The sequence below is a fragment of the Salmo salar genome, chromosome 10 (genome assembly GCF_965601325.2).
Source record: "Salmo salar chromosome 10, fSalSal1, whole genome shotgun sequence".
Lineage (NCBI taxonomy): Eukaryota > Metazoa > Chordata > Actinopteri > Salmoniformes > Salmonidae > Salmo > Salmo salar.
Genome location: NC_138300.1, coordinates 120,353,695 through 120,377,500, shown reverse-complemented (window position 1 = coordinate 120,377,500; position 23,806 = coordinate 120,353,695). Strand labels below are relative to the sequence as shown.

General features: G+C 46.0%; 1 protein-coding gene across 1 annotated transcript in view; it reads left to right on the top strand.

Moving 5' to 3' along the window:
- Positions 1 to 23,806, top strand: part of LOC106561737 (reelin) — a 308,794-nt gene that overhangs the window by 256,864 nt on the left and 28,124 nt on the right. The window contains exons 29-45 of the mRNA XM_082957441.1: positions 303 to 538; positions 1,159 to 1,316; positions 1,533 to 1,740; positions 1,990 to 2,066; positions 2,709 to 2,867; positions 4,726 to 4,920; positions 8,450 to 8,578; positions 8,882 to 9,026; positions 9,306 to 9,446; positions 10,086 to 10,263; positions 12,052 to 12,136; positions 12,323 to 12,505; positions 13,606 to 13,774; positions 15,000 to 15,105; positions 17,156 to 17,382; positions 21,476 to 21,699; positions 23,209 to 23,359. Of these exons, the coding sequence (XP_082813567.1) occupies positions 303 to 538; positions 1,159 to 1,316; positions 1,533 to 1,740; positions 1,990 to 2,066; positions 2,709 to 2,867; positions 4,726 to 4,920; positions 8,450 to 8,578; positions 8,882 to 9,026; positions 9,306 to 9,446; positions 10,086 to 10,263; positions 12,052 to 12,136; positions 12,323 to 12,505; positions 13,606 to 13,774; positions 15,000 to 15,105; positions 17,156 to 17,382; positions 21,476 to 21,699; positions 23,209 to 23,359 (2,771 nt within the window). The remainder of the gene's footprint in view (positions 1 to 302; positions 539 to 1,158; positions 1,317 to 1,532; positions 1,741 to 1,989; positions 2,067 to 2,708; positions 2,868 to 4,725; positions 4,921 to 8,449; positions 8,579 to 8,881; positions 9,027 to 9,305; positions 9,447 to 10,085; positions 10,264 to 12,051; positions 12,137 to 12,322; positions 12,506 to 13,605; positions 13,775 to 14,999; positions 15,106 to 17,155; positions 17,383 to 21,475; positions 21,700 to 23,208; positions 23,360 to 23,806) is intronic.

Here is a 23,806-nt window from a genome sequence, read left to right as displayed (position 1 = left end):
CTCTCTCTCTCTTTCTTTCTCTTCTTTCTTCTCTTTCTTTCTTTCTCTTCTCTCTCTCTCTTTCTTTCTTTCTTTCTCTCTCTCTCTCTTTCTTTCTCTCTCTCTTTCTCTCTCTCTCTCTCTCTCTCTCTCTCGCTCTCCTTTTGTTTCCTTCTGTCTCTTTCTCTCAGGAAGTTTCGAGTTTCTTTCATTTTCTACACGAGGCAATCACTTTTTAAAATACCTTTTTTTTTATGTGTTTGTGTAATGTAAAGTATGATATTATTGACCTAATAGAGATTTAAAATTCTAATTCTCCCCAGTTGAACATCGGCTGTGAGTCCCAGTTCAGTGCGTCAGCCCCAGTCCTGCTGCAGTACTCCCATGATGCCGGACGTACCTGGGCACTGGTGAAGGAGGGCTGCTACCCATCATCCTCGGGGGCAGGCGGCTGCGAGGGCAGTGGGCGGGAACTCGGGGAACCAACCGTCTACGCCACGGGAGACTTTGAACGCTGGACCAGGGTCACCGTGGTGATACGGCGCAACGTGGCCGCCAGGTAGATGAAAACGTGTATTATGGGATGGGTAGATTGAAACTGGCTGAGGTGTAACAATGACATAGTTACTGTTAGAAAGACTGTGAGATGGTACAGATTATTGTTCAGTTCATTCAATATTGGTCCTTCGAGCCGGGTTAGATGCAATAATCAGGAGACGCTGTTATGCAGATTTACAGCAAGATCGTTATAATGCTGTTATGAACTGCTGAATGACATTACTTTACTTTCCCCTATCCCTGTATATATGTATCTCCCTTCCCCTATCCCTGTATATCTATCTCCATTTCCCCTATCCTTGTATATATCTATCTCCCTTTCCCCTATCCCTGTATATATGTATCTCCCTTTCCCCTATCCATCTGTCTCTGTATATGTATCTCCCTTTCCCCTATCCCTGTATATATGTATCTCCCTTTCCCCCATCCCTCTCTCTCTCTGTATATGTATCTCCCTTTCCCTTATCCATCTTTCTCTGTATATATATATATATATATATATATATATATATATATATATATATATATATATATATATATATCTCCCTTTCTTCTATCCCTCTCTCTCTTTATCTCTCTCCGTCCCACCTCTCTCTCCGTCCCACCTCCTTCCCCACTCAGTAAAACGCGGTTCCGATGGTTCCAGGAGAGTAGTGTGTACCGGGACGCTCCAGCCTTCGCCCTAGACGGGGTCTACATCTCCGAGCCCTGTCCCAACCACTGTGGAGGACACGGAGACTGCATCTCTGGAGTCTGCTTCTGTGATATGGGCTATACAGGTAGGTACTGATAGAGAGAGGAGAGGAAAGAATAGGAGAGAGAGAGAGAGAGAGAGAGGGGAGGGAGAGAGGAGAAAAAGAGGTGGTGAAATGGAGAAGGAAGAGTGGACATCTCTGTTCTTTGAGTATGGGAGTTGTTGATCATGGAAGGAAAACAGTTTAGTGATTGTGATAAACAACGTGTTGCTTTCTCTTGTGTCTCTGTGTAATCCCCAGTGGAACAGGACAGCTGTGTGCCAGCAGTGGCCAGTCCCACAGAGCTGGCGGAGGGCTTTGAGAGCAAGCTGAGCCCGCTTTGGCAGAGCCTGAGTGGGGGTCAGATTGGAGGCGGCTGCGGTACAATCAGCGAAGGCAAAGCCCTGTACTTCAGCAGCTCTGGGAAAAGACAGGCACTGACTGTCACCCTGGATACTACCAACACACGGTCAGTACACACGTCCTCCTGGAGGATCAGCTTTACACTACGGAGGCTGCAGTGTTGCGTCAAGGCTTTTCCTTCTTTTTCTTCCTTGAACACTTCAACTAAAATCCTTGTCAGATTAGACAATGAGTGCTGGACTGTAACAAAAGCCTGTAAATCACGGAACTGTTAGATCCCTGGATCCAGTTTCCAGTGAACTAAAAACCTGTGTGTCTTGTCTTATCTGTCCGTCCCGTCCGTCTGTCCATGTAGGCTGGTCCAGTTCTACATCCGAATCGGAGGGAAGAACGTTGGACCCACCTGCACTAGACCTCGCTCTCGCAACGAAGGTGACAGACCATCACCATCGCTACTGACGATGTTCCATTTAAGCTCTCTCTCTAAACTCATAGCCGACCTCAATGAGTCTCTCTGCTTCCACCGTGTGGTGGTTCACTGACACTGCAGTGTGGAATATACAGTAAATCCAGGTCTGAAGTTTTGTATCAGAATTGCCCTGTATCTCCTGTCTATTTGATCAACGATTGAAGCCTTGTGTTTCAGCAGATCCTTTTTAAAGTTAGAATCAAACAATGAAGGTGTTTTTTTATCTGCGTATTGTGAACCACAAAGATATCTGATCTTTGTCTGTTGAGTCAGACCTTTAGGCATCTCCCAGATGTCTGTGAAGAGGGCAACATGATGTACTACACTATCCATAATGCACTCCTCCTTACCAATGAGGACGTGAGGGCTTTGTTACTTATTCTCATCCCTTCATGGATTTAAAAGGATGGGACTGTTGTATTGTATTGAATCCTTTATTTCTGACCTCCTTTCTCCTCCTCTACTCCACTCCTCCTCCACTCCTCCTCCTCCTCCTCCTCCTCTCCTCCTCCTCCTCTCCTCCCCCTCCTCACCTCCTTCTCTCCTCCTCCTCCCCTCCTCCTCCTGCCCCCCCTCTCCTTCTCTTTTCTCGTCTGGTCCTCCAGGAGTGGTAGTCCAGTTCTCAACCAACAACGGGGTGCAGTGGCAGTTCCTGAGAGAGCTGGACTTTGGCTCCTTCCTGGAACCCCAGGTGGTGACCATTGAACTGCCTCCAGCCGCCAAGACCCCTTACACAGTGTTCCGCTGGTGGCAGCCACAGCAAGGTGAGGAGTTAGACCTGCCTCTTACAGCCCACAGCAAGGTGAGGAGTCAGACCTGCCTCTTACAGCCCACAGCAAGGTGAGGAGTCAGACCTGCCTCTTACAGCTCACAGCAAGGTGAGGAGTCAGACCTGCCTCTTACAGCTCACAGCAAGGTGAGGAGTCAGACCTGCCTCTTACAGCCCACAGCAAGGTGAGGAGTCAGACCTGCCTCTTACAGCCCACAGCAAGGTGAGGAGTCAGACCTGCCTCTTACAGCCCACAGCAAGGTGAGGAGTCAGACCTGTCTCTTACAGCCCACAGCAAGGTGAGGAGTCAGACCTGCCTCTTACAGCCCACAGCAAGGTGAGGAGTCAGACCTGCCTCTTACAGCCCACAGCAAGGTGAGGAGTCAGACCTGCCTCTTACAGCCCACAGCAAGGTGAGGAGTCAGACCTGCCTCTTACAGCTCACAGCAAGGTGAGGAGTCAGACCTGCCTCTTACAGCCCACAGCAAGGTGAGGAGTCAGACCTGCCTCTTACAGCCCACAGTATACAGGGCAGAGAACTGCTCTTACAGCCCACTGTCACATTGGTATGAATGATTCAGAAGATAGGCGCAGGAATACGTAACAGGGTTTTTTATTTTACCCAAATTACAGCGTGCCGTGTAAAGTCACGGGGACGAAGACCAAACAAACACGTAACAAAAACACAGGGTTGAAACCCAAACAAAAGAGCGATGAGTACCTGGAATAAATAACACACGCGCAGAATGATTAACACATGAGATGAGACCCGTAATCATCTGCACAATCCACAAGGCCAAGAAAGCCCAAAACACACAGCACAGGTACTCACACGCACCAACGGACATTGTAACAATAATCGACAGCACAATGGAAACCAAAGGGCTCATATATACAAATACAATCAGTGGGAATAGGGTCCAGGTGTGCACAATGAAAGTTCCAGAGGGATCCGTGACACCCACAACATACAGGAAATAGAACTACTCTTACAGCCCAAAGTATACAGGAAATATAATTACTCTTACAGCCCAAAGTATACAGGAAATAGAATTACTCTTACAGCCCACAGTATACAGGAAATAGAACTACTCTTACAGCCCACAGTATACAGGAAATAGAATTACTCTTACAGTCCAAAGTATACAGGAAATAGAATTACTCTTACAGCCCAAAGTATACAGGAAATAGAATTACTCTTACAGCCCACAGTATACAGGAAATAGAATTACTCTTACAGCCCAAAGTATACAAGAAATAGAACTACTCTTACAGCCCACAGTATACAGGAAATAGAATTACTCTTAGAGCCCACAGTATACAGGAAATAGAATTACTCTTACAGCCCACCGTATACAGGAAATAGAACTACTCTTACAGCCCACAGTATACAGGAAATATAATTACTCTTACAGCCCACAGTATACAGGAAATATAATTACTCTTACAGCCCACAGTATACAGGAAATAGAATTACTCTTACAGCCCACCGTATACAGGAAATAGAACTACTCTTACAGCCCACAGTATACAGGAAATAGAACTACTCTTACAGCCCACAGTATACAGGAAATAGAATTACTCTTAGAGCCCACATTATAGAGGAAATAGAATTACTCTTAGAGCCCACAGTATAGAGGAAATAGAATTACTCTTAGAGCCCACAGTATACAGGACAGAGAACTACTCTTATGCCTTTCACACAACTGGCCCGAGCCAAACCAAACTGAGCTGGCCTTGTTATGCATCCACCATTTTTTATCTGGAAACGTGCTGGAAAGGTCAATAGGGTGCCATGGGTTAAGGGTCATACAGAGTATCACATCTAGAAACCAGTCTCTGTCTCTCCGCAGGGAAGCACTCAGCCCAGTGGGCCATGGATGACGTTCTGATCGGTATGAACGACAGCTCCAGGACTGGTTTCCATGACAAGTTTGCCGGGACGTCTCCTCTGAGACACAACTGGTACCGTGTCCAGGGGGGAGAGGTCACAGTGGACTGTTTGTCTCTGGACACAGCTCTGTCCTTCTACTCCGATGCCACAGACAGTGAGTCAAGCTACTGCGTACGCACGCACACACGCACACACACACACAAATTAGCCCGACCAACCAGTGCCTGTATATAGCCTGTCTACTGTTATAACCTCTCTACTGTATATAGCCTCTCTACTGTATAAAGCCTCTCTACTGTATATAGCCTCCCTACTGTTATAACCTCTCTACTGTATATAGCCTCTCTACTGTTATAGCCTCTCTACTGTATATAGCCTCTCTACTGTTATAGCCTCTCTACTGTATATAGCCTCTCTACTGTATATAGCCTCTCTACTGTTATAGCCTCTCTACTGTATATAGCCTCTCTACTGTAAATAGCCTCTCTACTGTATATAGCCTCTGTACTGTATATAGCCTGTATACTGTAAATAGCCTCTCTACTGTAAATAGCCTCTCTACTGTATATAGCCTCTCTACTGTATATATCCTCTCTACTGTTATAGCCTCTCTACTGTATATAGCCTCTCTACTGTATATATCCTCTCTACTGTTATAGCCTCTCTACTGTATATAGCCTCTCTTCTGTATATAGCCTCTCTACTGTATATAACCTCTCTACTGTAAATAGCCTCTCTACTGTATATAGCCTCTCTACTGTATATATCCTCTCTACTGTTATAGCCTCTCTAATGTATATAGCCTCTCTACTGTATATAGCCTCTCTACTGTATATAGCCTTTATAATGTATATAGCCTCTCTACTGTATATAGCCTCTCTACTGTATATACTGACCAGCTGACGGGCCTAGGAACAGTGGGTTAACTTCCTTGTTCACGGGCAGAACGACAGATGTTTACCTTCTCAGCTCAGGGATTCGATCTTGCAACCTTTTGGTTACTAGTCCAACTCTCTAACCACTAGGCTACCTGCCTCCCCTCCACTCTATCCACTAGGATACCTGCCTCCCCTCCACTCTAACCACTAGGCTACCTGCCGCCCCTCCACTCTAACCACTAGGCTACCTGCCGCCCATCCACTCTAACCCCTAGGCTACCCTGCCGCCCCTCCACTCTAACCACTAGGCTACCCTGCCGCCCATCCACTCTAACCCCTAGGTTACCTGCCACCCCTCCACTCTAATCACTAGGCTACCTGCCGCCCCTCCACTCTAACCACTAGGCTACCTGCCGCCCCTCCACTCTAACCACTATACTACATGCCGCCCCTCCACTCTAACCGCTAGGCTACCTGCCGCCCCTCCACTCTAACCGCTAGGCTACCTGCCGCCCCTCCACTCTAACCACTAGTCTACCTGCCTCCCCTTCACTCTAACCACTAGGCTACCTGCCGCCCCTCCACTCTAACCACTAGTCTACCTGCCTCCCCTTCACTCTAACCGCTAGGCTACCTGCCGCCCCTCCACTCTAACCGCTAGGCTACCTGCCACCCCTCCACTCTAACCGCTAGGCTACCTGCCACCCCTCCACTCTAACCACTAGGCTACCTGCCTCCCCTCCACTCTAACCACTAGGCTACCTGCCTCCCCTCCACTCTAACCACTAGGCTACCTGCCTTCCCTCCACTCTAACCACTAGGCTACCTGCCGCCCCTCCACTCTAATCACTAGGCTACCTGCCGCCCCTCCACTCTAACCACTAGGCTACCTGCCGCCCCTCCACTCTAACCACTATACTACATGCCGCCCCTCCACTCTAACCGCTAGGCTACCTGCCACCCCTCCACTCTAACCACTAGGCTACCTGCCTCCCCTCCACTCTAACCACTAGGCTACCTGCCTCCCCTCCACTCTAACCACTAGGCTACCTGCCGCCCCTCCACTCTAACCACTAGGCTACCTGCCGCCCCTCCACTCTAACCACTAGGCTACCTGCCTCCCCTCCACTCTAACCCCTAGGCTACCTGCCTCCCCTCCACTCTAACCACTAGGCTACCTGCCGCCCCTCCACTCTAACCACTAGGCTACCTGCCACCCCTCCACTCTAACCACTAGACTACCTGCCGCCCCTCCACTCTAACCACTAGGCTACCTGCCTCCCCTCCACTCTAACCACTAGACTACCTGCCACCCCTCCACTCTAACCACTAGGCTACCTGCCACCCCTCCACTCTAACCGCTAGGCTACCTGCCTCCCCTCCACTCTAACCACTAGGCTACCTGCCTCCCCTCCACTCTAACCACTAGACTACCTGCCACCCCTCCACTCTAACCACTAGGTTACCTGCCGCCCCTCCACTCTAACCACTAGGCTACCTGCCTCCCTTCTATGACATGACATGTTCTGCTACTGCATTACCAATAATCCAGGGTGTGTGTGTGTGTGCAATCAGCCATTTGTCATTTACACGACCCGTGGCTTTTGAATTATTAATGTTTAGCTTATCACCCTGGTTGTTATTTATGTGTGCATCAAGCTGCGAGTGGATTTACAGTGTGCAAATATTCCATTGCATCCAGTCCCATCCATTACCACCGGCCTAGCAAGAGCAATTTGCCAACGTCTCTGTAAACATTACACCCCGGCTGGGAGGAGCAGCGTGTTTCTGGAAATCATGTGATGTTTATTATAGGAAGTGAAATATGAACACGTCTACAGCATAAATCAAAAGGCACCCCGTTATACACCATCTTTCTGGATTCCCCTCCTTCCTTCCTTCCTTCCTTCCTTCCTTCCTTCCTTCCTTCCTTCCTTCCTTCCTTCCTTCCTTCCTTCCTTTACGTTTGATCTCGTATTGACTTGATTCCCGAGAGTTTTGCACTTCCTGTCTTTCACACGATGTGACGTGAACGATGGACTGCTACCCTACCTTGATTAACAGCTACTATCCATATTTTACCATAGACACTCTATTGATGGGGTGTGTTTCACTACCATCTCAGCCTACACTATACCGTCTACACAGTCTCTATTCCAAAAGATCAAATCAAAGTGTATTTGTCACGTGCGCCGAATACAACAGGTGTAGACCTTACAGTGAAATGCTTACTTACAGGCTCTAACCAATAGTGCAAAAAAGGTATAAGGTGAACAATAGGTAAGAAATAAAACAACAGTAAAAAGACAGTGAAAAGAGAGACTAAAGTGTTTAGAAAAAGGTTTAATGTTTGCAGCTTGAAACTAAAATATCCAGTTTTCACAACACGAACCCATTAACTAGAACCCAATAACCAGCATCCTGACCATGTGTCTCTCTCTCCCGCCAGAGAAGTCACGGTATATAGAGAGCTGGGACCCATCCCTAACCCATTAACTAGCCCCTATGTTAACCATGTCCCTGTCTCTCTCTCTCTGCCTCTCTCTCTCTCTCTGCCTCTCTCTCTCTCTCTCTCTCTCTTTGCCTCTGTCTCTCTCTGCCTCTCTCTCTCTGTCTGTCTCTCTGCCCTCTCTCTCTCTCTCTCTCTCTCTCTCTCTCTCTCTCTCTCTCTCTCTCTCTCTCTCTCTGTCTGTTTCTCTGCCTCTCTCTCTCTCTCTCTCTCTCTCTCTCTCTCTCTCTGTCTGTCTCTCTCTCTCTCTCTCTCTCTCTCTCTCTCTGTCACTCTCTCTCTCTCTGCCTCTCCAGAGAAGCCACGGTATGCAGAGAGCTGGGACTTTGAGGTGTCTGGCTCCTCCTTCCTGCAGTTTGACCTGTCTATGGGCTGCAGTAAGACAGTCACGTCCTCTCATGGTGTCAGGCTGGAGTATTCCACAGGTATCACACTCTATACCATCCTGAATCCTGAATGTATTGAAGGCATTATATGTGTATTATAAGGCACTATAAATGTATTATAAGGCATTATATGTGTATTATAAGGCATCATAAGTGTATGCGACACCATCAACTGTTATACATGTTTATAAATATGTATAAATGCTTCATGATTGGTTATAAATGTTAGTAATGTTTATAAATGGTTAGAAAATGTTTACAAATAATGAAATACGTATGTATGAACCGTTTATAAATGGTTTGTTAATGTGAAAGTAAATACAACATGTTTCCACCCTACAGACTGCGGGCGTCGCTGGGCCCTGCTCACCCCAGAGTGTGTGCCACCTGCCATCGGTTGTGCCGGCTACACTATGAACTCTGTCTACACCGCTACACAGTACACCCGCTGGAGGAGGGTTACGGTGTATCTACCCAGTGCTGCCAAGTACGTACCACCTTGTGATCTGTGTGTCCTTGTTAAGATCAACAACAAAAATGCCACATTATGTTTTAAACTTGAGATAAAGTAAACAGTACATTTTATTTTTTTTTAATCATGGAGAGAGTGTTTGTCGTGCCTCACCCTTCCAGTGTGTGTGTCCTTGTTAAGATCAACAACAAAAATGGCACATTATGTTTTAAACTTGAGATAAAGTAAACAGTATTTGTTTTATCATGGAGACAGTGTTTGTCGTGCCTCACCTTTCCAGTGCGATGTTTTCAGTTCTCCAAGGACACGGTTCCGGTGGATCCAGCCTCACTTCATCCCCGGAGCTGATGGCTGGGCCTTGGACAATGTGCTGCTGGCCCCTGGTTGTCCCTGGATGTGCTCTGGACACGGACTCTGTGACAACGGGCGCTGTGTGTGAGTTACACACACACACACACACACACTCACACTCACACACACACACACAGACACACACACACACACACACACACACACACACACACACACACACACACACACACACACACACACACACACACACACACACACACACTCTGCATGTTTTTTTTATTTTTTTTATTTACCTTCATTTTCATAGGGAGTCCTATTGAGGCTGAGGCTTCTTTCACAAGCGAGCATTTACACAATATACACAATTTACAAGTACAAGATAACAAAAACAAGATGCTTGAAGTCGCCTTCCTCAGCCAAGACTATTGATACAGCAACGGGTTAGTATGTTTCATGGGGGTGAAGGGTTGTTGGGATGAAAGATGTATTTCCTTCTCTCTCTCTCTCTCTCTCTCTCTGTCTCTCTCTCTCTCTGTCTCTCTCTCTCTGTCTCTCTCTCTCTCTCTCTCTCTCTCTGTCTCTCTGTCTCTCTCTCTCTCTGTCTCTCTCTCTCTCTCTCTCTCTCTCTGTCTCTCTCTCGCTCTCGCTCTGCTCTCGCTCTCGCTCTCGCTCTCTCTCTCTCTCCCTCTCTCTCTCTCTCTCTCTCTCTCTCTCTCTCTCTCTCTCTCTCTCCCCCTCTCTCTCTCTCTCTCTCTCTCTCAGGTGTGACCATGGTTACGGCGGGGCCCACTGCGTGCCCCTGGCCCCCCTCCCGTCCATCCTGAGAGAAGACTTCAACGAGAACCTGTTGGCGGAGCAGTGGCCCGAGGTGTACGGGGCTGAGAGGGGGACGCTCAGCGGGGAGCCCCTCAAATCTGGCACCGCACTCATCTTCAAAGGGGTAGGATTCCTGCTGTATACTGTACTGTACACCGCACACACACTGGTTTATGTGATAAATAAGGACCTGAGAAAAACCATCAAATCCATCAAACTAGGGACACATCACTCTGAAAGTCCTACAGTAGACCTAGAGAGAGGAGAGAGAAGATGTGTACACATCACTCTGAAAGTACTACAGTAGACCTAGAGAGAGGAGAGAGAAGACGTGTACACATCACTCTGAAAGTCCTAGAGTAGACCTAGAGAGAGGAGAGAGAAGATGTGTACACATCACTCTGAAAGTCCTACAGTAGACCTAGAGAGTGGAGAGAGATGATGTGTACACATCACTCTGAAAGTCCTACAGTAGACCTAGAGAGAGGAGAGAGAAGATGTGTACACATCACTCTGAAAGTCCTACAGTAGACCTAGAGAGAGGAGAGAGAAGATGTGTACACATCACTCTGAAAGTCCTACAGTAGACCTAGAGAGAGGAGAGAGAAGATGTGTACACATCACTCTGAAAGTCCTACAGTAGACCTAGAGAGAGGAGAGAGAAGATGTGTACACATCACTCTGAAAGTCCTACAGTAGACCTAGAGAGAGGAGAGAGAAGATGTGTACACATCACTCTGAAAGTCCTACAGTAGACCTAGAGAGAGGAGAGAGAAGACACGTGCATCCACACACTCACACACTTTGATATTTTAGTCACTTAGGAGATGCTACAGTGCATTCATCTTAAGATGGCTACAATGAGAACAACCACATATCACAGTCGTAGTAAGTACATGTTCCTCAAATCCAATCAAACCCCCCAAAACGGGGCAGGGACTCTGCTGTCCTAGCTTCTGGGGGAAGACGGGCAGGGACTCTGCTGTCCTGGCATCAGGGGGGAAGATGGACAGGGACTCTGCTGTCCTAGCTTCAGGGGGGAAGATGGACAGGGACTCTGCTGTTCTAGCTTCAGGGGGAAGATGGACAGGGACTCTGCTGTCCTGGCATCAGGGGGGCAGATGGACAGGGACTCTGCTGTCCTAGCTTCAGGGGGGAAGACGGACAGGGACTCTGCTGTCCTAGCTTCAGGGGGAAGATGGACAGGGACTCTGCTGTCCTAGCTTCAGGGGGGAAGATGGACAGGGACTCTGCTGTCCTAGCTTCAGGGGGAAGATGGACAGGGACTCTGCTGTCCTAGCTTCAGGGGGGAAGATGGACAGGGACTCTGCTGTCCTAGCTTCAGGGGGGAAGATGGACAGGGACTCTGCTGTCCTAGCTTCAGGGGGAAGATGGACAGGGACTCTGCTGTCCTAGCGTCAGGGGGAAGATGGACAGGGACTCTGCTGTCCTAGCTTCAGGGGGAAGATGGACAGGGACTCTGCTGTCCTAGCTTCAGGGGGAAGATGGACAGGGACTCTGCTGTCCTAGCTTCAGGGGGAAGATGGACAGGGACTCTGCTGTCCTAGCGTCAGGGGGAAGATGGACAGGGACTCTGCTGTCCTAGCTTCAGGGGGAAGATGGGCAGGGACTCTGCTGTCCTAGCTTCAGGGGGGGAAGATGGACAGGGACTCTGCTGTACTAGCTTCAGGGGGGGAAGATGGACAGGGACTCTGCTGTCCTAGCTTCAGGGGGAAGATGGACAGGGACTCTGCTGTCCTAGCTTCAGGGGGAAGATGGTTTCACCAATGGGGTGCCAGGACAGAGGAGAGCATTGACATACATACACAGCATTTTCCCTAGCAGACTCAGTACGTTTCTCATTGATTAAAAATAATCTTAATTTCTCTTTCTGTTTTCCTGGATTTTGTAGGAGGGTCTACGTATGTTGGTGTCTAGGGACCTGGACTGTACCAGCACACTTTACATCCAGTTCTCCTTCAAGTTCATCACTAAGGGTAGGTCACTTGATTTCACACACATTCTGGCTCTATCCGCTTTCAGTTATCATACTGTTTATGTCTGCAAAACTACTTTAAAACATGCTGTACAGCACGTGTTTGAAGTAGTGTGTGTACTTTTTTTGTGTTTGTTTTTGTAGATATGTTGTACAGCATGTTGACTCTGTGTGCTCTGTTTCCCAGGTGTCCCAGAACGGTCCCACTCGGTGCTGCTGCAGTACTCAGTGAACGGAGGAATCAGCTGGTTGCTGTTAGATGAGTTTTACTTCCCCACCTCTACTGACACGCTGTTCCTTCACCTCCCTCTACCTGCCAGGGCCCAGACCAACGCTACCCGCTTCAGGCTGTGGCAGCCCTACAACAGTGGTGAGTAGAGTACACAGGGACACACACACACACACACACACACACAGAGAGACACACACAGAGACACATACATACACACACAGAGACACACACAGAGACACATACATACACAGGGACACACACACATACACACACACACACACACACACACACACACACACACACACACACACACACACACACACACACACACACACACACACACACACACACACACACACACACACACACACACACACACACACACACACATACATACACAGGGACACACACACACACACACATACACAGAGACACACACAGAGACACATACATACACAGGGACACACACACACACACACACACACACACACACACACACACACACACACACACACACACAGACACATACATACACAGGGACACACACACACACACACACACACACACACACACAGAGGGACTCACACAGAGGGACTCACACACAGATAAACACAGAGGGACACACAAACACACAGATAAACACAGACGGACACATACAGTACATACACAAAGATGCACACACGCAAGTGTGTACACACACACATACTTGGTAATGCAGTAGACCCTTTAACACACATCTCAAAATCATGCCATCCTACTGGGTACAGAGGTCAATCAGTTCAACGCCTAGTTTTCATTTACTATTTGGTTGAGTTGTCGCTCTGTCAAATAAAATAAAATACAATTTTATTTGGCACATGCGCCGAATACAACAGGTGTAGACGTTACTGTGAAATGTTTACTTTACGAGCCTTTAACCAACAATGCAGAGTTAAAAAGTAAGAACATTTGTAAATAGAAAATAGCAACACAAAAGATAACAGTAAGGAAGCTGTATACACGGAGTACTGGTCATTTAGGTTAAAAGGTGTTTGAAACAAATACAAAATTCCCTCACGGTGATGACTTCTGCAAATCCAATCAGTTTTTCTACGTTGATTCACCGTCATCACATTGAATTTCTTGGTTGAAAATGTCATGGAAACAACATTGGTTCAACCAGTTTTAGCCCAGTGGGATATGGTTGAGGACAAACTGTATATCTGACTGGCTATATATATATATATATCTCCTCTTAGGTAAGAAAGAGGAGGTGTGGGTGATTGACGACCTGATCATCGACGGCAGCTCGCTCAACAACCCTCCTGTAGTCTCAGACAACTTTGAGGGCGGACCACAAAGCTACAACTGGCTCTTCTACCCAGGAGGCAACACTGGACTCTACTGTCCCTACCAGAAGAGTGGCCTGTGAGTAGTACTACCTGCCTCTTGTACACTGTGAAGACCTTCTACTGTACCTCCAGACCGTATCTCTGTGTGTCGAGTCAAGTCCACAACACATCGATCAATTCAGGAAGTTAACTAACATTGTAGTTTAGGGGTTTCCTTAAGAGTCTATTGATGCACCTGTGCGTCAATCTAAGTCACATAATAAAACAAATCTGTCTGTTTAAACTAGAGAAATCATTTTTGCTGCATCTCAATCCACCGCATCCTCCTATGTCGGCCTTCCACATCTGCGGTGGACGGTAGCCGAACTACAGCGGTGCTTGTCAGTTTGTCACGAGACATCCTGAAAATCTTCTTACGAAAAATGTTTGTAGCAGCCGAACACCAACCCCTCTATAGAAAGGGGAGATTCTCACGGACAAAACGGTGTTCTCCGTTTTGCTCTACGACCCTCACAAGTGTCACGGGGCGAGTCTGAAGGTAACCAATACCGTTTGTTTTATTTATAGAACCGTAGAGGTAGTTTTGTGCCAACAAAACATAAGAGGTTATAAATATGTATCCAAAAAAACTACAATATTTCCTGATTTTTCTTATGTCTCCTAGATACAGGACAGACACTTCAAAACCCCTATTCCTTATAAATCTTTTTTTTGTCTGTCTGTTTTGCCATTTATGAATGTGTTATTCAATGTGTTTCGATGGGCTATATTAGTAAAAGCCAAAATCTATATTTTATCAAATTATTGTAAAAATGTAATTTATATATATATACTAATATAGCCCATTGAAACACATTGAATAACACATTCATAAATGGCAAAACGGGGGACCAGTACAGAAAAAAAATGTATGAAATGAAATGTATGCATTCACTACTGTAAGTCGCTCTGGATAAGAGCGTCTGCTAAATGACTAAAATGTAAAATGTAAAATGCAAAACAGACAGACAAAACAATGAATATATATATATATATACGTACAGGGTTCCTAATATTCAAAGTAAAATATCTAAATGATCCATGGTACAACCATCTTAAAAAAATATCCACATGTCAGCTTAGTAGGACCTCCTCCCTCTAAAGGCTTAGACTTTTATAGGTTAACGGAAAATAAATAAATCCAATTCAAATTGGATTTGGAATGTCAGTATACTTCCTGAATCGACTGAATTGAGTTGGACTTGAGCCGAACCCTGCTGACAAAGGATTGTTGACAACAGACCATGTCTCTGTGTGTACAGGGAAAAGGACGAGTCTGCCATGGTGTTTCTATCCAGTGAGCTGGGAGAACATTCTATAACCAGCAGAGACATCGACGTCAACGAGAACACCATCATCCAGTTTGAGGTATGAACACACACACACACACACACACACACACACACACACACACACACACACACACACACACACACACACACACACCACACACACACACACACACACACACACACACACACACACACACACACACACATCCTACGAGAACACCATCATTCAGTTTGAGGTATGAACACACACACACACACACACACACACACACACACACACACACACATCCTACGAGAACACCATCATTCAGTTTGAGGTATGAACACACACACACACACACACACACACATCCTACGAGAACACCATCATTCAGTTTGAGGTATGAACACACACACACACACACACACACACACACACACACACACACACACATCCTACGAGAACACCATCATTCAGTTTGAGGTATGAACACACACACACACACACACACACACACACACACACACACACACACACACACACACACACACACACACACACGTCCTACGAGAACACCATCATTCAGTTTGAGGTATGAACACACACACACACACACACACACACACACACACACACACACACACACACACACACACACACACACACACACACACACACACACACACACACATCCTACGAGAACACCATCATTCAGTTTGAGGTATGAACACACACACACACACACACACACACACACACACACACACACACACACACACACACACACACACACACACACACACACACACACACACACACACACACACACACGTCCTACGAGAACACCATCATTCAGTTTGAGGTATGAACACACACACACACACACACACACACACACACACACACACACACACACACACACACGTCCTACGAGAACACCATCATTCAGTTTGAGGTATGAACACACACACACACACACACACACACACACACACACACACACACACACACACACACACACACACACACACACACGTCCTACGAGAACACCATCATTCAGTTTGAGGTATGAACACACACACACACACACACACACACACACACACACACACACACACACACACACACACACACACACACACACACACACACGTCCTACGAGAACACCATCATCCAGTTTGAGGTATGAACAGAAGAGAGAGAACAGACTGCCGGTTGGGTAAACAAAGAGGGAAAGGAAAGGAGTGAAGGAAAAGAGGAGAGGAATGACGAAAGAGGAGAGGAATGAGGAAAGAGGAGAGGAATGAGGAAAGAGGAGAGGAATGAGTGGGGTATGAACAGAGAGAGATAACTGAGAGACTGAGAGGAAAGAGAAGGCCTGGGGTAGAAGAGGAGAGGAATGAGTGGGGTATGAACAGAGAGAGATAACAGAGAGACTGAGAGGAAAGAGAAGGCCTGGGGTAGAAGAGGAGAGGAATGAGTATGATATGAACAGAGAGAGATAACATAGAGAGATAACAGAGAGACTGAGAGGAAAGAGAAGGCCTGGGGTAGAAGAGGAGAGGAATGAGTATGGTATGAACAGAGAGAGATAACATAGAGAGATAACAGAGAGACTGAGAGGAAAGAGAAGGCCTGGGGTAGAAGAGTTGAGAATAATGAATGCTGAAAGAGGAACTCAATGGGGAAATTAATCCTAATATACTGTAAAAGTGGAGGGCAAAGCAAAGGGTTTTTGAAATGATAATGACTAATTTATATGCTTGATTAATATTAATAATCAGTAAGTATAATTACTCTCCTCTGTGATGTAGACTAGTTAATGATCATAATTCTGTTATAGAAATAATTCATCGTATTATAATCATATGAACTTGAAAATGTAGAAAAATGGTAAGCTTGTTTCAAGCGGTCCAGAATTATTTTATGTTTATTGAAAATGTTTATTGAATATCTTCAGTGGTCTTGCTGAAGCTCCCTCAAGGCAGTGGGTATTGAACTGGTAGATTTTGTTTGGTTTTGGTCTTAAATTAATATCATAACTGTTTTCCTGTGTTGTGTCCTCAGACGACTGACTGACCAAAATGTATTATGGTAATAATTATATGATAGCAACATGATAAGAATTTTACCTGTTCCATTCCAGATCAACGTGGGCTGCACGGCAGACAGCTCAGCCTCTAACCCGGTACGACTGGAGTTCTCCAGGGACTTTGGGTCCACCTGGCACCTCCTGGTGCCCTTGTGTTCAGGAGGCCCCCAGCCCTCTTCCCTGTGCTCCACAGAGCTGCACCCAGCCAGTGTCTACTACCCAGGAACCACCCAGGGCTGGAGGCGGGAGGTCATCCACTTTGGCAAGCTGAGACTCTGCGGGTGAGCAGAGTTCCTCTGATTTTTTTTTTCCTGATAACTTCTGCTTTTTCTTTCTCTTTGGAGTCTAGGCTGGGTTTCTCGAAAAGTGTTGTACAAAATGCTGATGAAAAAATGTCTTTATTACAGTTTTTTTTTGCAATTGCTTACACACTTGTTGCGGAATTTGGCTCATTGTGTCAAGACTCTACACACAAGCCAAATAAGACACAACACTTAGAGATAAACATCTCACTTCTATGTCAAAATGAAATACTCTTCAATCAAAACCTAACAATCCTTTTTCAAAATGGCATTTTTTGCTACAAAATGATACACGCATGCACCACTTGAATTATTCTTTCAAAGCAGCAACACACTGATGCACTTTTATACAAAACACTGCTGTCTTTAGTACTTTTTATACCTTTTTAATGTTCTCATACAGGCTCCTGTGAAAGATTGTTCCAGAACAGGACGTCTACTCACATTTCAATGAACACAAAAATAGAAAGGCTTCAGAAAAAAAAATATACAGCTTATTTATTTTTCTTCCATTGAAGGTTTTTACAACAACAACAACAAAAAAAAACACAAAGAAAAGTAGAATTACAGTACAGTAATCAATACAATAGGTTACTGTAAACTCACGGAAACAAAAATAATTACTGTAAAATTACAGTGCAGTGTTAAACAAAAAATATTGGTATTGTAAGGGATTGTAAGGGATGGGGTGGATGGTTTATGGATCCTGTCTTTTGTTAGGGTCTGGTCACATCACCTCATCACAAGCCATGTCATCCCTGACTAGGCAACGGGGAAAATATCACCTTGCGTTGCCATATCCAACCCTGAACTGACCCCCACCTCAATGTCTCCGCATGCCTCTTCCATTGCTTGCAGAAGAGGCAGTAGGGCATGTGGTTGGCGGTCATACACTTTCCAACGCCAAGACGAAAATAATTCCTCAATCAGATTGAGAAATGGGGAGTATAAAGGGGGCAAATATACAACTGTGAAGTTATTGTGGTTGGTGAACCAGTCCCTGACCAGAACAGCCCGGTGGAAACTAACATTATCCCAGATGACAACAAACCTGGGCTGCTCTGGTCCGTCCTGTACAGCTGCATTATGTAGTGCATCCAGAAGTAGGATTATGTGTGCAGTATTGTAGGGACCTAGGGTGGCATGGTGATGGAGAACTCCTTGCAGACTAATGGCGGCACACAAGGTGATATTTCCCTCCCGCGGCACTGCCCAGGGACATTCACAACAGCTCTTTGTCCTATAACATTACCCCTCGCTGCCCAGGGACATTCACAACGGCTCTTTGTCCTATAACATTACCCCTCGCTGCCCAGGGACATTCACAACGACTCTTTGTCCTATAACATTACCCCTCGCTGCCCAGGGACATTCACAACGGCTCTTTGTCCTATAACATTACCCCTCGCTGCCCAGGGACATTCACAACGACTCTTTGTCCTATAACATTACCCCTCGCTGCCCAGGGACATTCACAACGACTCTTTGTCCTATAACATTACCCCTCGCTGCCCAGGGACATTCACAATGGCTCTTTGTCCTATAACATTACCCCTCGCTGCCCAGGGACATTCACAACGGCTCTTTGTCCTATAACATTACCCCTCGCTGCCCAGGGACATTCACAACGGCTCTTTGTCCTATAACATTACCCCTCGCTGCCCAGGGACATTCACAATGGCTCTTTGTCCTATAACATTACCCCTCGCTGCCCAGGGACATTCACAATGGCTCTTTGTCCTATAACATTACCCCTCGCTGCCCAGGGACATTCACAATGGCTCTTTGTCCTATAACATTACCCCTCGCTGCCCAGGGACATTCACAACGGCTCTTTGTCCTATAACATGTCGGCCCTGACGCCTGGTTTTAGATAGATTGAATCCAGCTTCATCAATGAAAATGAATTCATGAGGCTGTGTAGCTGCGTCAAAGTCCAGGACTCTCTGTAACAGAACATGTAAACACTGTACCGTGAATATGGTGTAACTCAAAACACAGGACTACAATGTCTACATTTTCACACAAGGATGGGGTTGGGGGGTGGGTTGGATCAGACGCATTCAGTCAAAACTACAAGCTACAGGCAAGGCATTTACACCCCCCCCCAACCACCACCAGAATGGGGGCACCTGTCTAGGTCACATGCTGCTTTGTCTGGATGCATCAATGCAGTGCCAATAGGACACCATCTACTGCCATTACTGTATTACAGTATAGACCAGTGACACTCACGTCGTCATAGCGAAGGTCTTTGACTCCAACGCTGTTCCTCTCAAATGGAACCCTGTACAGCCGCTTCATCGTAAGTTGGTGTTGACTCAAGATGGCGGCAGAGTGTCGACCTATTGACACGGTTGATTATTATGGGATGTCGTGTGATCTGCCATGATTGGCTCTCGGTATTGATGTAGGTGGATCGTGGTGTTGTTTGCCAACACTAGATGGACAACGGCCAGTTCCTGTTCATGGGTGAACAGACGTTGTCTTCCACCCTCAGGAAGTCGTCTGGCAGTTCTGTAGAAAATACAAGAATATGATGTCATTGGTTAGGTCATTTTTAACATACTGTACTGTCATACTGTCCACAGTAACATCAAAACTGTATTACATGTACTTCACAGTACTATACCTATTTTTTTATGTTCACTAAGGAACATAGACCTAATATTGTAGGACTCCATTGTATTGTACTGTGATGCAGAATGATGTGCAACAATTACATAGGTACAGTCTAGTGTAGAACGTTGAAACACATACCTGTTCTCCAGTCTAAATGTCTGTATTATGGATGCTACAATGTAGCGACTCAGGTTGGGCTGGACTCTCTGGCCAGCCTCCCTCATCGTCAGGCCATGATTTATGACATGGTCCACCAAAGTGGCCCTAATGTTGTTGGAAATATGTCTCCGTCTATTGCCTGGTCCCCTTCTTTGTTCTTGTCCTCGTCCTCCTCCTACTCCTTTCTCTCTTCCTCTTCCTCTACCTCTTCCTCTACCTCTTCCTCTTCCTCTTCCCCGTCCTCTTCCTCTACCTCTACCTCTACCTCTTCCTCTTCCTCTACCTCTTCCTCTACCTCTTCCTCTACCTCTCCCTCTACCTCTCCCTCTACCTCTCCCTCTACCTCTTCCTCTCCCTATACCTCTACCTCTCCCTCTACCTCTCCCTATACCTCTCCCTATACCTCTCCCTCTACCTCTCCCTATACCTCTCCCTCTACCTCTACCTCTCCCTCTCCCTCTCCCTCTACCTCTACCTCTCCCTCTTCCTCTCCCTCTACCTCCACCTCTAACTCTACCTCTACCTCTCCCTCTTCCTCTACCTCTTCCTCTCACTGCCTCCATGTTTTCAAAGTTCTCACAAAAGAGGTGATCTTACCTGAGGTCTATTTGTAGTGCTGAGGCTCAGGCTAGTTGGTGTTCAATTACTGTAGAAGTGTTTTCATGTGTGTGTGTGTGTGTGTGTGTGTGTGTGTGTGTGTGTGTGTGTGTGTGTGTGTGTGTGTGTGTGTGTGTGTGTGTGTGTGTGTGTGTTGCCAATTTCAGGTATGTTTTGCATTTTGAATAGAAGTGTTTTCCCAATGATTGAAAGAGATTTACTTCTTGAACAAAGTGTCTAATGTAAGAAACAGTGTGTAGTGTTTTGCAAAGTGTGTTGCAGAATTGCAAAGTGCAAAGCGTGTTGCAGAATTGCAAACAAAGTGCAAAGCGTGTTGCAGAATTGCAAACAAAGTGCAAAGCGTGTTGCAGAATTGCAAACAAAGTGCAAAGCGTGTTGCAGAATTGCAAACAAAGTGCAAAGCGTGTTGCAGAATTGCAAACAAAGTGCAAAGCGTGTTGCAGAATTACAAACAAAGTGCAAAGTGTGTTGCAGAATTGCAAACAAAGTGCAAAGCAGGAAATGTGTTTGTACATTTTGGTACCTTTGTTTAAAAAGTTAAGGTTTTGATGCTTTTGTCTAAACATTTATTTTCAGTGTGTAAACAAATCGTCAAAAACTGTAATACATCTGATTGATTAATTAATTCATTTATTCATTGATACAATCTTTCTCTCACCTCCCCTCACGCCAGCTCCATCCGGTTCCGTTGGTACCAGGGCTTCTACTCCAGCAGCTCCTCCCCTCCTACCTGGGCCCTGGACAGTGTGTACATTGGCCCTCAGTGCCAGGACATGTGTAACGGACACGGGACGTGTGTGAAGGGGACACACTGTGTCTGTGACCCAGGCTACTCGGGCGCAGACTGCTCCCAACCCGACACACTCAACCCTGATTTCCTCAAGGAAGATTTTGAAGGTAGGCAGTGGTGGAGATATGACGGGTAGATGTTGTATGGTTTTGGATGATGGTTATAGTAAACCCTAACCCTCCCCCACCCCCCTAACCTTAACCCTAACCTTAACCCTAACCTTAACCCTAACCTTAACTAATCCCTTTGTATCTATTGGTTGAACATCCACTCCCTCAAAGGTTCAAGAAAACGCAGATGCCCACACAAACACAGAGGGAGTATGTGCCTGAGTGTGCATATATGTGTGTGTGTGTGTGTGTGTGTGTGTGTGTGTGTGTGTGTGTGTGTGTGTGTGTGTGTGTGTGTGTGTGTGTGTGTGTGTGTGTGTGTGTGTGTGTGTGTGTGTGTGTGTGTGTGTGTCAGAGTGTGTCACCGTGTGTCACCGTGTGTCAGAGTGTGTCAGAGTGTGTCAGAGTGTGTGTGTGTGAGTAGTAGACTGTATTTGTGCTGTCCATACACAGTGTTTGAGTATTGAGAGGTTATCTTCAATACTCGCAGATCTGCACTTTGTCATTGACTGTAGTGGACTGCAGCTGACTGTTGAGAACAGATTGTGATGAACATACTGTGTTGCTAGATTGTTGTGTATCTTTGTTTTACTAGTCTGTTTTTCATCATCACCTGAACGTCTATTTAATCTGCTGGATTTATCTGTCATTTGTCTGTCATTATATATCGTGTTAGTAGTGTTTGCAGTGCATAAAATGTCAGTGTGCTAGTCCTGGCTTTATTACATTATCCAGGGTGCTAGTCCTAGCTTTATTACATTATCCAGGGTGCTAGTCCTAGCTTTATAACATTATCCAGGGTGCTAGTCCTAGCTTTATTACATTATCCAGGGTGCTAGTCCTAGCTTTATTACATTATCCAGGGTGCTAGTCCTAGCTTTATTACATTATCCAGTGTGCTAGTCCTAGCTTTATTACATTATCCAGGGTGCTAGTCCTAGCTTTATTACATTATCCAGTGTGCTAGTCCTAGCTTTATTACATTATCCAGGGTGCTAGTACTAGCTTTATTACATTATCCAGGGTGCTAGTCCTGGCTTTATTACATTATCCAGGGTGCTAGTCCTAGCTTTATTACATTATCCAGGGTGCTAGTCCTAGCTTTATTACATTATCCAGGGTGCTAGTCCTAGCTTTATTACATTATCCAGGGTGCTAGTCCTAGCTTTATTACATTATCCAGGGTGCTAGTACTAGCTTTATTACATTATCCAGGGTGCTAGTCCTAGCTTTATTACATTATCCAGTGTGCTAGTCCTAGCTTTATTACATTATCCAGGGTGCTAGTCCTGGCTTTATTACATTATCCAGGGTGCTAGTCCTGGCTTTATTACATTATCCAGGGTGCTAGTCCTGGCTTTATTACATTATCCAGTGTGCTAGTTCTAGCGTGTGTGTGTGTGTGTGTGTGTGTGTGTGTGTGTGTGTGTGTGTGTGTGTGTGTGTGTGTGTGTGTGTGTGTGTGTGTGTGTGTGTGTGTGTGTGTTCCTGCATGTGTCTGTGTAGGAGGGGCGATGGATGCAGAGCGGTTCAGGCTTTTGAGTGGAGGGAAGCCTAGCAGGAAATGTGGCATCATGTCCAGTGGGAACCACCTGTTCTTCAGCGAGGATGGCCTTCGCATGCTGGTCACCAACGACATGGACCTATCCAATGCCAGGTACTGTGTGTGTGTGTGTGTGTGTGTGTGTGTGTGTGTGTGTGTGTGTGTGTGTGTGTGTGTGTGTGTGTGTGTGTGTGTGTGGGGCGTGTGCGTGTGCGTGTGCGTGCGTGCGTGCGTGCGGCGTGCGTGCGTGAACAGATAGATGTGTTACTGTGTCCATCTAATCGTGAGGTGTGGTATCAGTTTATATCTAGTTCTATTGGAAAGCCTGGTCCTCACTTTTCCAGTGCCATGGTCCTCACATTGATAGTAAAATGTGTGTGTAATTAAATTATACCAATTTTAAAACAGATGCACTTGTACACACACACATACATACATATATATATATATATATATATATTTTTTTTTTATAAAAAAAATACTAAATTTTCCTGTAGGTTATATATATATACATACATTTTCCTGTAGTTATATAACCTACAGGAAAATGTAGTATTTTTT